The sequence below is a fragment of the Dreissena polymorpha genome, chromosome 9, assembly GCF_020536995.1.
Source record: "Dreissena polymorpha isolate Duluth1 chromosome 9, UMN_Dpol_1.0, whole genome shotgun sequence".
NCBI lineage: Eukaryota > Metazoa > Mollusca > Bivalvia > Myida > Dreissenidae > Dreissena > Dreissena polymorpha.
In genome coordinates this window covers 6965825-6980183 of record NC_068363.1, presented here as the reverse complement: position 1 = coordinate 6980183, position 14359 = coordinate 6965825, and the positions used below count along the sequence as shown (strand labels likewise).

The 14359-nt window shown below is 34.2% G+C and overlaps 1 protein-coding gene across 1 annotated transcript; it reads right to left on the bottom strand.

The window, feature by feature from the left end:
* Positions 1 to 1202: 1202 nt before the first annotated feature.
* On the bottom strand, positions 1203 to 4810 carry LOC127845499 (uncharacterized). Its single transcript, XM_052376475.1, has 6 exons — positions 4479 to 4810; positions 3823 to 4251; positions 3140 to 3274; positions 2589 to 2726; positions 2080 to 2189; positions 1203 to 1720 (listed from the first exon to the last, which is right to left on the bottom strand). Exons 1-6 carry the CDS (start codon positions 4561 to 4563, stop codon positions 1634 to 1636), a joined length of 984 nt encoding a protein of 327 aa, XP_052232435.1. The 5' UTR covers positions 4564 to 4810; the 3' UTR covers positions 1203 to 1633.
* Positions 4811 to 14359: the final 9549 nt, after the last annotated feature.

The window sequence follows — 14359 nt, the reverse complement described above, 5'->3', positions numbered from 1 at the left end:
TGTAAACGTACGCAAACACCATAGACTTACAAACATTAATATTAATTTAAATCTATATTTCGTCCGTTAGAGATACATCATATTGATACATGTTATAATTGGCTTCTTCACAAAAGATTTGGAAAAATAAAGTTCTATTAATAAAACTTTTGAAGTGGTAACTGTTCACAGGAATATCTATACATTTTGAGATAAAACATTGTGAAGTCAATACATATATTCCAAATGTATATACATTATATAAAAATATTGGACGATATTAAGTTAATTTTTTTGAAAGCGTATTTGAAAGACGCCCTCGCTATGTTGTCATTTTTCGAAGTTCTTTTAATGTATTACAACATCGGACATAAAAGGATCAATATAAAACTATACTAGAATTTAAGTTAGAAAAAAGTTAACCCACCCAGACTTGAACCACTGACCTTTGGATTTAAATTATATTGCTAAAATCACTAGGTCATTCGGTCTATTTAATTGTAGGTTGCATTTTAAAGTTTATATAAGCAATACAAATTGTTAAAAGCATGTAATGAACACTGTATTCCAGACAAACATTCATGGGACTTACATGTTGAGGCGAACACTCGAATGTATGTACTACTTGTCAATACAAAATTGATTTAACAGAACCATCTAGGTTGTATTGTTCTGTGTAAGTTCTGAATTAATGATTTATTTTATTCTTATGTCGTTGGCGTGTTTAAATTATCTCTTATTGACAATTGCAACAAAGCAATAATATATTATACCATATATCAGTAAATGTTGACCTTGTATATGTGTGTAGCCAAATAGAGGCGGAGGTGGTCCAAGTGAGCAGAAAAGGCTATTGAAATTCTCGTACTCATGTGTCGGTTGAGTATGTAATAATCTGCCTCAGATGACATTCGAAATTCGAAAAACGATTCGATGTTTGTTGCGAACAGCCGTTGTTCAGAGTGGTATTACTTGAAGTTCTACCAAAGTTGTATCAAGGATCTCCTCGTGACCGAAATACATATGATTCGTACAAAAACATTAAAAAAAGTGTTAAAACAGCATCGCACATTTGTTAAAACAATGCCGTGTGTTCGTGTGTTTACTACTGTTAACACGTTAAAGATGTTTAAATACACTTGTATCATCAGTATCTTTCTCGCGACTTAGATAAAGGATTTTCGGGAAGTATCGTCCAAGCAAAGCAAGAACTAGCTTACACCTTTCGGGGAACGTACGCATGTATCTTTATTGAATAACAATTGAATTACAATTATTCTTGTTTTAGCGTAATTCTATCTTTAAATATTTGTTATATAGACAACGTTCTATCGTTGGGTCATTTCGATTATGCTCCAAACTATTGCTTCTCTGTTACACTCGTTACCCGCCATAGGCATAAATTTAAGTTACTTTGTAATTCAATGTTTTATTCGTTTGCTCTGACCTTGCCACTTATTCGAACGACCATAAGGTTGTTCGATAATTGGTACTCGAAATCAGAATATGGATTTGCATGCACTTCCCTAGCGGTTCTCTTACTATTATCCTAAACCTAACCCTTGTTTATTCACTTCGTACATCCTCAATCACTGATTGGGGTCATTTTCATTGAACATATTGTTAAAAGTATGTCCAGAACATCTTTCAGCCATCAGTACTTGTAGCTCCATCTTCTCTGTACAGGCGTTATGGTGACAGTTGCTGGAGTGAATGACTGGATACTCAACAAGGCTTTTGCCTAAACAAACAAAAAAAAACACTTAATACTAATTCCAACATTGTAATGTAGCAGTATTGATAAAGAAATATAGCAGAAAGTGAAATTAAATTATATTGGACTCGTAAATTTTAGGGAAGGAAACGAACGATCCGCTATACCCAAACTTCATGTTAATACTTCTGCCTTCTTATTTTCTTGGAACCCCGTTACCCTAATAATAAAGGCAGACATACTATAAACATGGTTGCTTTCTAGGCAACGAAAAAGGATACGATTTTTGTCGTCATCCCGCATGATCATCATTTAATATGTGCAGCAATTCTCAAAAGCCGATAACTTCAAGCGCTAATGCGGCAGCGATTGTGTATGACACTTACAGGTGAGAATGATCTGGGCTGTCTGTCCCAGGAACTCCAACTTGAGGACAGACGACTTTTCATGCAGATGTACAGCAGCAGACAGACGACTCCCAGCGCGCAGAATCCACCTGCAATACAAACACGTGGCTATGGTGAAGTGTTCTGACATTGTGTGTTTACTTAATACATTCACTATCATGTACTGTATATGTATTTACATGTTAAAAGTCAACTGGCAGTCTCACTATCTTCGATCTTACATGACTATGGAACCTTTGACGACTTTGACCGATTCTGTAAGAATACTTTATGCATAATATATATTGTTTTTGCTTTACAAAGCTAACATTGCTACGGCGGGTTTTGAAACATGTAAATGTTTGTGGTCGTGATGTACAGTTGTAAAAACAAACAATTACTACTACATAAAGCACGGATCGATATGAACGTTTTAAAATCAGCTTAATGATTGTGTAAAGTGTCATGCTCGCCATGTCTGGTTTTGAAAGGTAGAAAGTGATTATAACCTAGAGCCAGGGTCGCTATAGCTGGGATGGAGATGCGACAGTCTGACTGGTCGCCGCACGGGTCGTGACCGTTACAGCTGAGGGTGAAGAAGATACAGCGGTGGTTGGTACAGGAGTATTCATAGGAACGGCATAAATCTGCAATTACAGAAAACGCGCGTTTTGCCTCTCTCAAAAACGGTATGATTAAATGTAACTGCACTTAATAGATTAAATATCACCAACAAAAGAACAGAACCCACCGCCGAAAAACGTATGTGATCGCGGTTTGACGAATGCTATTCCTTATATATCGAACGTCACTTAAAAGCCTGATTTCCTGAGTAGTTGCTATAAAACACATCTTGTCTTGACATTCACAATCCAAAACATAAAGGAAGTAGCAATTACATCATAATTTTACAAATCGTGATTTATCAAATTTATCTTTGTGAATTATTGAATAAAACGTGACATTTGTCTGACTACATTTATAATGAATCTTCAAGTCGTTTTTTGTTAGATATCAAAGCATTTGAACATTATTTTACTGCCAGATAATATGAACTCACAACTGTCATGAAAAACGGAAAAGTACAATGTCCAGTTAACTGGTTGGTACTGGAACACAATGACCATGCTGTCTCCTGTGGTAGTGTACGTTCTTCCATCTGTGCTGCATTGCTTACATATGGACGCGTTTTGTTCTGGAATAAATAAATAAATAAATAAATAAATAAATAAATAAATAAATAAATAAATAAATAAATAAATAAATAAATTAATTAATTAATTAATTAATTAATTAATTAATTAATTAATTAATTAATTAATTAATTAATAAATAAATAAATTAATTAATTAATCAATTTATTTATTTATTTATTTATTTATTTATTTATTTATTTATTTATTTGTTTATTTATTTATTTATTTATTTATTAATTAACAAGTAATTAAATAAATTAATAAATACAAATAAATAAATCATAATAAATTATATACATAAAAATATGATATAAAAAAGAAAATAAAAAAGAAAGAAAGAAAGACAGAATGAAAGCAATACATAAATGAATTATATTTTAAAGCGATAGTATCACAGCTTTATATCGTAAACCAGTATTAAGAGCAGTTCTAGTTTTATTCAGTTTATAAATGTAATTTGTCCTATCCGTTCGCATAATTTCATTTTTTGCATATTTAAATATGGTAACATTACGCAGTTTATTTGATCAATACATACACATATTACCGAGTTCAAGTCCATTGTGTTCAATCACATCTATAACCGATGTGTTGTTCATGGATTGGTCGGTGACGCTCTGCTCCACATGAAACATGATCCTGTGTGGCCGACCCCTTCCCCCGAGTAGGTACACGCAGTATTCACTTGTATGACTCTCCGAATGTTCACTCCGACGGATTGCTCGACTGCTACCCCCACGGCGTTCCCCCAGTTGGCTCCAATATTGCCCTGTCAGGCTTCCCTGGGGTTCGAACAGTTGGTTTTTACCCAATTTCGTGGGATGGCTTCCACGTTTTTTCCGAAGGTTGCTACAGCTTTTATGCCCTAGTAGACTCTCAGTGGCATTAGCATGGTCAATGTGGCTGAAGACTATCTGTCCACCGTACACATGGTCGTCTACCAGATTGATAGTTCTCGTTCTATCCTCCAAGACATCTTTTGTTAAGAGAATAGCACTATCTTATGTTGTTGACGAACATGATGCGAATTCGACAAAAATATGTTTAATTTTTACACGATTTTTTTTTACAATTCATATGTAATATATTAAATATTTAAAAATAGTGTGTTTTATTAAGAAAATAATAATAAATATATCTCCACGTGAATAAATATTGATAAGATATTTGAACTTATCAATAATTTGTTATTTTATTACTTACATATTTTGTATTCCTCCGCCTTAGTATTGCACATAAATAGGGTTGACAAACAAACACATACCGGTAACACAATTGACCACATCATTTATGATATTCACTTGTCTAAACCTATACGAATAAATGTTATTCGTGAAAATGCTAGCGCACTATTAATATTACACTTAATACGTAAGCTCTTCAGTATCCTATATTAAAATAAGATTAAACACATTCGATACATATAACGGTGTAAATGTAAACAAATGCGGGTTCCAGCAGTGCTAAGCAAACTTGTGCACGGTCCAGTATGTGATCGACGCTATTATATCCTCACGTCCACACGAACTGGACGTTATCGCCTTATTATCACGAACGTTTGGCCAGCAGGTGCAAATGATATTGAACTATGCTGGAGTTATCACAAAAGAAGCCTTAATAAAAACGAATGTGAACTGCTTATCCATTATCAATGAACAAACAATCTAACTTATTATAATGCCTCAAATATCCATTTACATAACTTGTGATTTTGAAGGTTAAATGCGCACTGTGTGTTTAATATAAATGTATAAAAATAAATGACTTTACACGAAACACCTTACAGTTCATACAGCGATATTTTATTTGCGGATTAAAAGGGGTATGGCGATATATGTATACATGTATTTAAAGTGGGAACCCCTTATCCTATTTTAAAATATTGTTTGGTTACAATCTAAAGGGCTATCGACGGTTGTTGAAACGTTGGCCAAGCGTTTATTATGGCAAGCGGTTCGACGCATAATCACAAGAAACTAGGTTTCTCATGAAAACCTAGGTTCTCATTCTGATGGTTCCCAAATTAAATCTTGGGTTCTCATGAAAACCTAGGCTATCAGAGAGAACGACGCGAAAAGCTGTCGAGAACCTAGGTTCTTATGAAAACCTTGGATATCAAACGAGAGCTTAAGTTCTTAGAATGAGAACCTAGGTTCTCATGAAAACCTTGTTTCTCATGAGAACCTAAGTTCTATGTGTCTATGTGAACCTAGGTTCTCATGAAATACCTAGTTTCTCATAAGAACCTAGGGTTCTCAATCGTAAACTATGGTTTTCAAATGAGATCCTAGGTTCTCATGAGAACCTAGGTTCTCATGAGAAACCTGGTTTCTTGGGATTTCATATACCTAGTTTCTCATGAGAACCTAGGTTCTCAAGCGTAAACTATGGTTTTCAAATGAGAACCTAGGTTCTCATGAGAAACCTAGTTTCTCCGGATTTCATAAACCTAGTTTCTCATGAGAACCTAGGTTCTCATGAAAACCTTGATTCCTATGAGAACCAATGTTCTCATGAGAACCTAGGTTCTTGTGAAAAACCTGGTTTCTTGGGATTTTATAAACCTAGTTTCTCATAAGAACCTAGTTTCTTGGGATTATGCGTCGAACCGCTTGCCATAATTAACCTCCAGTTGTCTCCCATTGCTTTGTACACGCTGGCGGCATATGTGTACAATGATAAGAAATATACGTGAAACAGTGAATGTTACTCCCCAAGATCATTTTTTTAATAATGTTCAGACAATGCTTAATAATATTCAACGAAACTTGTTGGAAACTTCTTGAGGAATGAAATTAGTAAAGTAATCTGTCGACATTGGTCTGAACACGTTTATAAAAAATTAAACTGTTTATGAAATACATCTTGAATTGTAAATATTATTTTGAGACTAAAAATTGAAACAATTTCAGATCAATCGTTACATAATTAATTGTTACAGCATTAAATGAGTTTCAGATATTCAGTTTCCTTGTTTCGGCCTCAAACGACTGTATGGTACAGTTTTCTATTTCAAGTATGTCTGTGATATAGTAAGCTATAATTATGGTTTAAATAGAAGTGTAATCTCTTTTGATAATGTGTAATACTGTATTATATAATCGTTAGATATCGGCCCACACTGCAAGAAAAACTTATGCACTAAAGACTTTGCAAACATATTTCAATAATTTGATAAAAATAAAATTCTTAACGGCGTGTTTTGATTCCGTCCAGCCCGTGTGTAATCATATGTAAACCCCATTGATCCTGCGCCCTGAATAATATGTGTCTCGTATTCCAAAAGAGCAAGTTTACGCCGTCCGACGCGTAATTTTGGAAACCTTAGTTCTCATGGTTCCCAAATGAAAACTACGGATTTAGTATTAAAGACGCGAAATTCTGAAAACCTAGGTTCTCATGAGAACCTATGGTTCCCAAACGAAAACCACGGATTTAGTATTAAAGACGCGTTATTCTGTAAACCCATGAGAACCTAGGTTCTCATGAGAACTATGGTTCCCAAATGAAAACCACGGATATGGCAAGCAGTTCGACGCATAATCCCAAAAAACTAGGTTTTTCATGAGAACCTAGGTTCTCATTCTGAGAACCTTGGTTATTACCAGAACCTTGGATTTCAAATGAGAACCTAGGTTCTCATGAGAAACCGCTCATGAAAACCTAGGTTTTCATTTGAAAACTTGGGTTCTGGAAGCCATGTGCAATCTTCAAGCGAGAACCTAGGTTCTCATTCTGAGAACCTAGATTCTCATGAGAAACCTAGTTTCTTGGGATTATGCGTCGAACCGCTGGCCATAGTTTATGCCTGAGAAAACGACGCAGTTGATATGATCGTAAGGCGTATATGAATGAACACTAACAGTGAACAACTAATTACACACATGTTTTCTTACAGTCAATACCCCAGATATTTCGGTAAACAGGACTGATTATCTACAAAGGCATGCTTGATGACTATCAATTCATATAACCGTAGTGTTAATAGTTCAAATAATATTTGTGTTATTATGTTTGTTTTTTAATATGATGTACAAGAATATTGCACCTTTTTGTAATCTATGGGATTTTTTAATTTGTCATTTTTCAAGTTTGTCAGCAAGTCATTTAACGAGAATACTGGTGACCCATGAAATACACGCGTTTCAAAACACTTATAGATGAAGCAATATCAAGACGCCACTTACCCTTTATTCATGTCTCCGACCAGGCTGTTGGTACTAATGACCAGCCACTAACACCATATTCATGTCTCCGACCAGGATGTCGGTACTATTGACCATCCACTAACGTCATATCCATGTCTTCGACCATAATGTCGGTACGAATGACCCGCCATTTACACCATATTCATGTCTTCGACCAGGATGTCGATACAAATGGTCCCTCATATACACTATATTCATGTCTCAAACCAGGACGTCGGTACGAATGGCCCGTCATATAGACTATATTCATGTCTCCGACCAAGATGTCTGTACGAATGGCCCACCACTTGCACAATAGTCATGTTCCCGGCCAGCTTGTCGGTACGAATGGCCCTCTACGTATACAATATTCATGTCTCCGACCAGGATGTCAGTACGAATAGCCCGCCACTTACACCATATTCATGTCTCCGACCATCATGTTAGTAGGAATAGCCCACCACTTACACCATATTTATGTCTCCGGTGGAAAAGCTGGATAAACGTGACACCGCACCTCCCTGTCCATGGCCGTCCGGTATGTCTAGGTCGACTTAATCACTTATCTGATGTAGGATGAAAACAGTTTACGTATGCCTTGATGAGAATACGGAAGTTTACATTTTATGAAATGTTAACTCAAGCACGATTGTACACAATGCTCTGCGATTGAAGACCTGAGAGGACCTTTCCGAATTACGTACTAAAATACTGTATTTTCAAAGCGAAATAAAATTGCTGATTCAGATCGGTATTATTTTGAAAAGACAATGGCCATCCTAAGTAATGAAAATTTGAACTGAATTAACTATCTTGTTAATTTATTTTTATATTCGTTGAAATCGCAGCAAATTCATCTATATGATGTAACAAAAACAAGGACAGGTTAGAGAATATTCCGACTTGTCAAAGCATTGCTTTGATTCAGAAGTTCTTGGATAGTTCATCTACGTTGGGGCATTTTCTAACAATTATTTATAGCTATTCGGTTGGTGAAGTTGAAACGAACATTCACGTAAAATGAGAAGCCTTTTGTTTCAAATTTGTATTGCAGATTCGAAAAATGGAAAAAACTTTTTCAGGTATAAAGAGAAAATTGTATTCTCTTTATACCATCATTTAGCGTTCCGTAAAAACCCAGCGACGTTGTTATTACTTTAAATATGTCGGAAGAAATCACCGTAAGGTCGCAACCGTCAGCGTTATTGACGTTTGGACGCCGTCTCCATGCATTCTCAAGAGGACCTCACGGCGTCCTTGGCGATTCTAACACGTTCAGGATCGCCTTAGGAACGCATTATGAACGCCAAATCCGGTTTCGCGATAGAACAAATAATTACTATGCATAAAAAAAAACACAGAAAGATTTTATATATGTGCAGGTTAGAATACTTTATATCTTTATTACCAACTTTATTATATGCGTATGTCACGTTAAGCAACCACATGGGATTTCACATTTACAAATGTGATCAGGTCCCTTTAAACCAAGGTTTAAGTTGTGAATTTCTTTTATTGAAACGAATGTAAGATATTTTGAAAATCCCCAATGGATTAAAAAAACACACACAGAATGTCAAAGTAGGAGATCAATAAGCCGATAAATTATTTCTTATATGTGTTGTGACGCAAACGCCCACCCACATGTGCATTTTTTCAATAAAGACTTTTCATTTTCAGAACATATCTACATTTTGACTTACATGTATTATATTGTTTAAATTCTATTATTTAGTTCTGGACAAAGAGCGTAAACTTATGCAGCCGTTAAACCTTGCTCGATATTTTGAACTGGCAAAACAAAAATGAAAATGTACAACTCAAGCTTTATCAATATACAGTATGTTCACGATTAAATCGACCAATACCAAATATATTTTTTAGATGTGTTGATTTATGTGGTGATTTCAGGATTATGCCGTTACAAGTGATTTAGAACATTCATTATAAATGCTTGTGTTGCCCGATAAAACTTTCGACAAGGTATATCCACATGTCGATTATGCGTTAAATAATAAGTTGTTTGTTTTTACTAACCTGCCCGATCCTAATTTCTGGTACTGACACTTTTTTCCCTTAGTATTCCAGGATTTGTTTTTCATCATATTGTCTACATTTTAAAATAATTAATTTTTATCACAATATTGACTTTTACATATTTAGTTTAATGCAAAGTTGGCGAATTCCGAATTAATTGTTTATGTTTTCGACGGGTTTTTGGCAATTTAATGGTATCATCTAGAATGATGTCCATGCATGAGAAATATTAACCATCTGTATCAATCTTGAAGCTGCGCTACTAACAATCAAAAATTATTGGCGACTTTGGTCCAAGTTGCTTGACTTTTTTGAAATTTAATGGCTTATTGGTACTGTCGTTTTTCCAAATCATCCGGTTAATTTTTTGTTTAATCGAACAGTTTTGGTTTACTTCACCCTTCCTGTTTTGTGCTGGCTAAAACACAACATAAACGGAAACAGAACTGCAACAGTAACCCCATTTACCATAACTTTTTATTTGGTCGCGCTAGCGGGCAACTAATGTAGATGGAGTTTTGCAAGTCAGTCTGCTGTTAACGACGATAGGAACGATAACCATATCACCGCATCTGCCTGTTTATACCCCACTGGTACACTGCAGACAGCAAGAGTGCGTGTTTTTAATCTATAGTGTTTAACAGCTTGGGCGATGACATTGGTCTGTCTAGTGTTTAACAGCTTGTGCGACGACATTGGCTAGTCTATCATTGAAATCTGTACATATTGGCTGCTTTCAGGGAAAACGGGGCTTAATGCATGTCAAATTAGATTAGCCTGTGCACATTGAATAGCCTGTGTAATGCGCACAAGCTTATCATAGACGACACTTTCTGATTGTATGTTGTTTTTCGTTTAAAGAGAGTCTCTGGTGCTGGGATGACAATTAATGCATATGCATTAAGCCCTGTTTTCCCAAAATAAAGTATAAATTATCTTTTTTATTAATGATTTGTAAAAAGTGATAATAACTTCAAAGAAACCTCGTTGACAGGGCAAATAAACAAAATCATTTTTAAATCAAATAAACAACACATGAGTTATAACTTTTTACCTTGTTGCATTTTTCAGTAAAGATCTAAAAGGGACATTTTCACAGATTGTCATAAAATGCTTAATATTGATAAATGTTAACATTGGATTTTAAAAGCTCCATTAAAAAACAAGAATAAAATTAAAGAAACAAAAAAGTTACCCTCAAATGGGCTCGAACAACTGACCCCCTGAATATGGAATGAGTGTTGTATTGGACGTCATCATTGATGACGTTCAATCGAACGAATGATAAAGGGGGCTAAAATTCGTTAAGCTCCAGCGTATAGCAGCGATTTGGGAGTCTTGAAAACTGGCCCAACACTTGTGCTGAAATTTGACATGTATATGGACCAGAACTCGATCTACACGATGGCGTATTCGTCATATCTGGGAAAAGTCCAGTTTTTGATAAATTTACGAAAAAGTGGTGTTTTTTATTGCGCAATCGCTATAAAATGAGTTCTCGCCGGAAGCGTTAATAGCGTTAATAGCAACCCAAACACAATTCAACCCAAGGAGGCAATTCACGCGATAGACACTTCAAATTTGATTTTAATTAATACATATTGCGATTTTATTCCCAAATTAATAAATAAGTTCATATTGTGTTTAACATACATAGCTGAACCCGTTTAGAAAATATTAACAAAACAAACAAAAACAAACAACAGTTAAATTTCATTGATGTAAATATGGTAACCTGATTACATATCCACTAGCGTACACATGAAAAATAGTTCGCAAGTAAACAACAAACAATCAAATTTAAACGCAAATAAGCGAACAAAATATATAAAATAAATCCGAGAAATCGATACTTAAAACTACAATTTCTGCACTTAAAACATTTTTGAGAGTCATTAAAACACATAATTTCGGAAGTATACAACCAACATTCAAAATGGCTGCCAATGCGTTCGAAAAGAAAGCGAGAAAGTATTTACAAAATAACATCATCAAAATAATTAAAGTGAACGCTACTTCGCCGTTTTTTAGATAAGTATACGATCTATTGAAAAACACTAGCATTTGACATAAACACACCCGTGGATATGGAAATAGACATCACGCGGCTCCCGCATTTTGCGCTGTGTACGGTTGTTCAGAAAACTTGGTAAGTGTCATTGTGTTCTTGAATTTGTCCGATGAGTTGAATTTTATATACCATTACCATACAAGAAAGTTTTCAAACACATTTATTTCTTACGAAACTTAACATAAAAAATAAACAACACAAATATAAGTGGCACGAACTGATAGTGGAACGAAACGGCAATCAACCGTTAAAGTTCAAGGGCATAATTTGAATGGAAATACATGTGTTGAATATTGGATAAATTAATTGTTTTGCCGTTAAAAGGGTAAGTTTTTTTGGTTTGCTTTGCTTATTTTTTTATCAAAACACAAGTTTTATAGTTTGATTTCTGTACAACAGTTAAGTTAACGTTACATCTTGAATTTATAAATATCGAAATAGATGTCGGAGTTTGCACATTTCGGACGTTGCTATGCAAGTTAGTTCTCGATAGAATATACTGTTTTACCTTTTCGCATACAGTTGTGCAGCTGTTTTCCATGTAATGATGCAATGTTTTACGTCTGGAATACCCCCCTCGATGATTATAAATCATTAACTTCTCAAATTATAAGCATCGTCAACTTGACAAGGTTCTGTCAAGATTTAATTTTTTTATTTAATTAATAATTAGTAGAATATGTAAAGCTGAGTAACATTAATTCAGACTGATTTCTGATTAGGGCAGTGGTTCACCTGATTCTCTCATAAGTTGACCACACCACAATATATAGCAGTACAAAAACAAATAGCTTGTAATTATAATTGATAAATGTGAATGTTTAATTTATTTGTTTGCAACAATTTGGAACCTTTTGGTTTGAGCATTGTAAGCCTAGTGTATAATTGCCCCTTTGTTCAGCACACATGAATTGATATGAAATACAGCTATATCTCGTGTGGCGTATTTTCATTTAAACTCTGGATTTTAATGACTACAAGTCAGTCGTGCAGTTAAATATGTTTTAAAGCATAGAAAGAATCCAAAATTATTTTGGATTTTGTGTTTGCCATGCATAATTTAAATTTTCATAGGAATAAAATAACTTACAGCGACAGGATTACGGCTTTGTTATGTTAAGCATCGTATACAAATGTAATTAAGAATTAGTGTGGTTGTAAATAAATTTTGAGAAATGGAACGCAAAAAAATCACAGAAAATGGAAGTGCGTGCATGTTATTGTATCTTGCAACTTTATTGTTTTTAGAATTGGATTAAAGTTTAAATTTAGGTAAGTGTGTTGCTTATACTAAATTTAGTTCTTTATGTCTCCTTTGCTCTAATATGGTATGAAATGCGTATCTTGTGTAACGTAATTTCATTAAAACTCTGGATTTTAATGACGACAAATCAGACGTGTTATTTTATTTAACAGTAAAATATTTTTTAAAGCATCAAAAGATTGTAAAATATTTCCGATTGTATTTTTGTCATGCATAATTTAATCTTCCATAAGAATAAATAACTCGCTGCGTAAAGATTTCGGTTTCCTTAATCATGTTTTAGGTAAGAATGGTTAGCATTTGATACACAAATTAAAAAAAAAATAGTGTGGTTTTTAATAAATTTTGAGAAAGAGAAGGATGACCAAAATTGGAGGTTCATATCTTTGTAACTTTATTGTTTTGAGCAAAGGATTAAAGTTAAAATTGATGTACATGTAAGCGTGTTGTTAATACTAAATTTAGTTTTTTTATGACTCCTTCGCTTCTGTATATACAATGTATACACTACGAGACCCGTGATTGTTGCCTAATTTGCGGAGTCAAGGCGGACAGTTTGCTTTTTGAGTGGAAAATCACCGCGATTTCGTGTGATTCGTCACATTTATATCGGTAAATATGTCTGAGAATTTCATTAACAGAACCATATGACTACGCCATTTTTCAGAAGTGTAAAGAGTACAGTGCATAATGCGGGACGAGCGTATTTAAAAAGCTTATATCATATTTCTCGTAAATTACCAAATTATTAGTTTTGTCTAAATCAAATACCATGTATAGAGAAACAAGGTATTTATAACCGACCAATGACGAAACACTATGCAACTTTCAATTTAGACAGTGCTACATGTATATGGCAACAATATGGAATTTGAAAAGTGGTAGTGTATTTGGGCCTGGAATATATTTAAATAATGTTTACATGTTATGTTCAATAATTATTGCATGATCATTCTGCGCTGTTATATTAATTTGGAGCCGTTAAAGCTTCCGACATTACTTCATCAAATTCATGTCGGAACGGGAGTATTTTAGCTAATACGCCCATTGTATACAACAACAACAAAAGCTTTATTATTGCAATGTATAATGTAAGTGTATACATAATATATGTTACATGTACATGCGGTGATGCGAGAATCGCGGAAAAAATAACGGGTCGCGTAGTGTAGTATGAAATACATATCTCGTGTAACATAATTTCATGTAAACTCTGGACTTTAATGACGACAAGTTGGTTGTACGGTTTCCTATATTGTGTTTAAGGTCAGAATGGTTAGCATTTTATACTTTTATAATTAAAAAATAGTGTGATTTTAAATAAAATTTGAGAAAGGGAAGGAAGAACAGAAAATGGAAGTTCATATCATTGTAACTTTATTGTTTAAAGCATTGGGTTTAAGTTAAAATTGAGGTAATTGGTTGTTAATAATAAATTAAGTTTTTTTATGACTCCTTCGCTCTTGTCAAGTATGAAATACGTATCTCGTGTATCGTAAATTCTTTTAAACTCTGGATTTTGTGA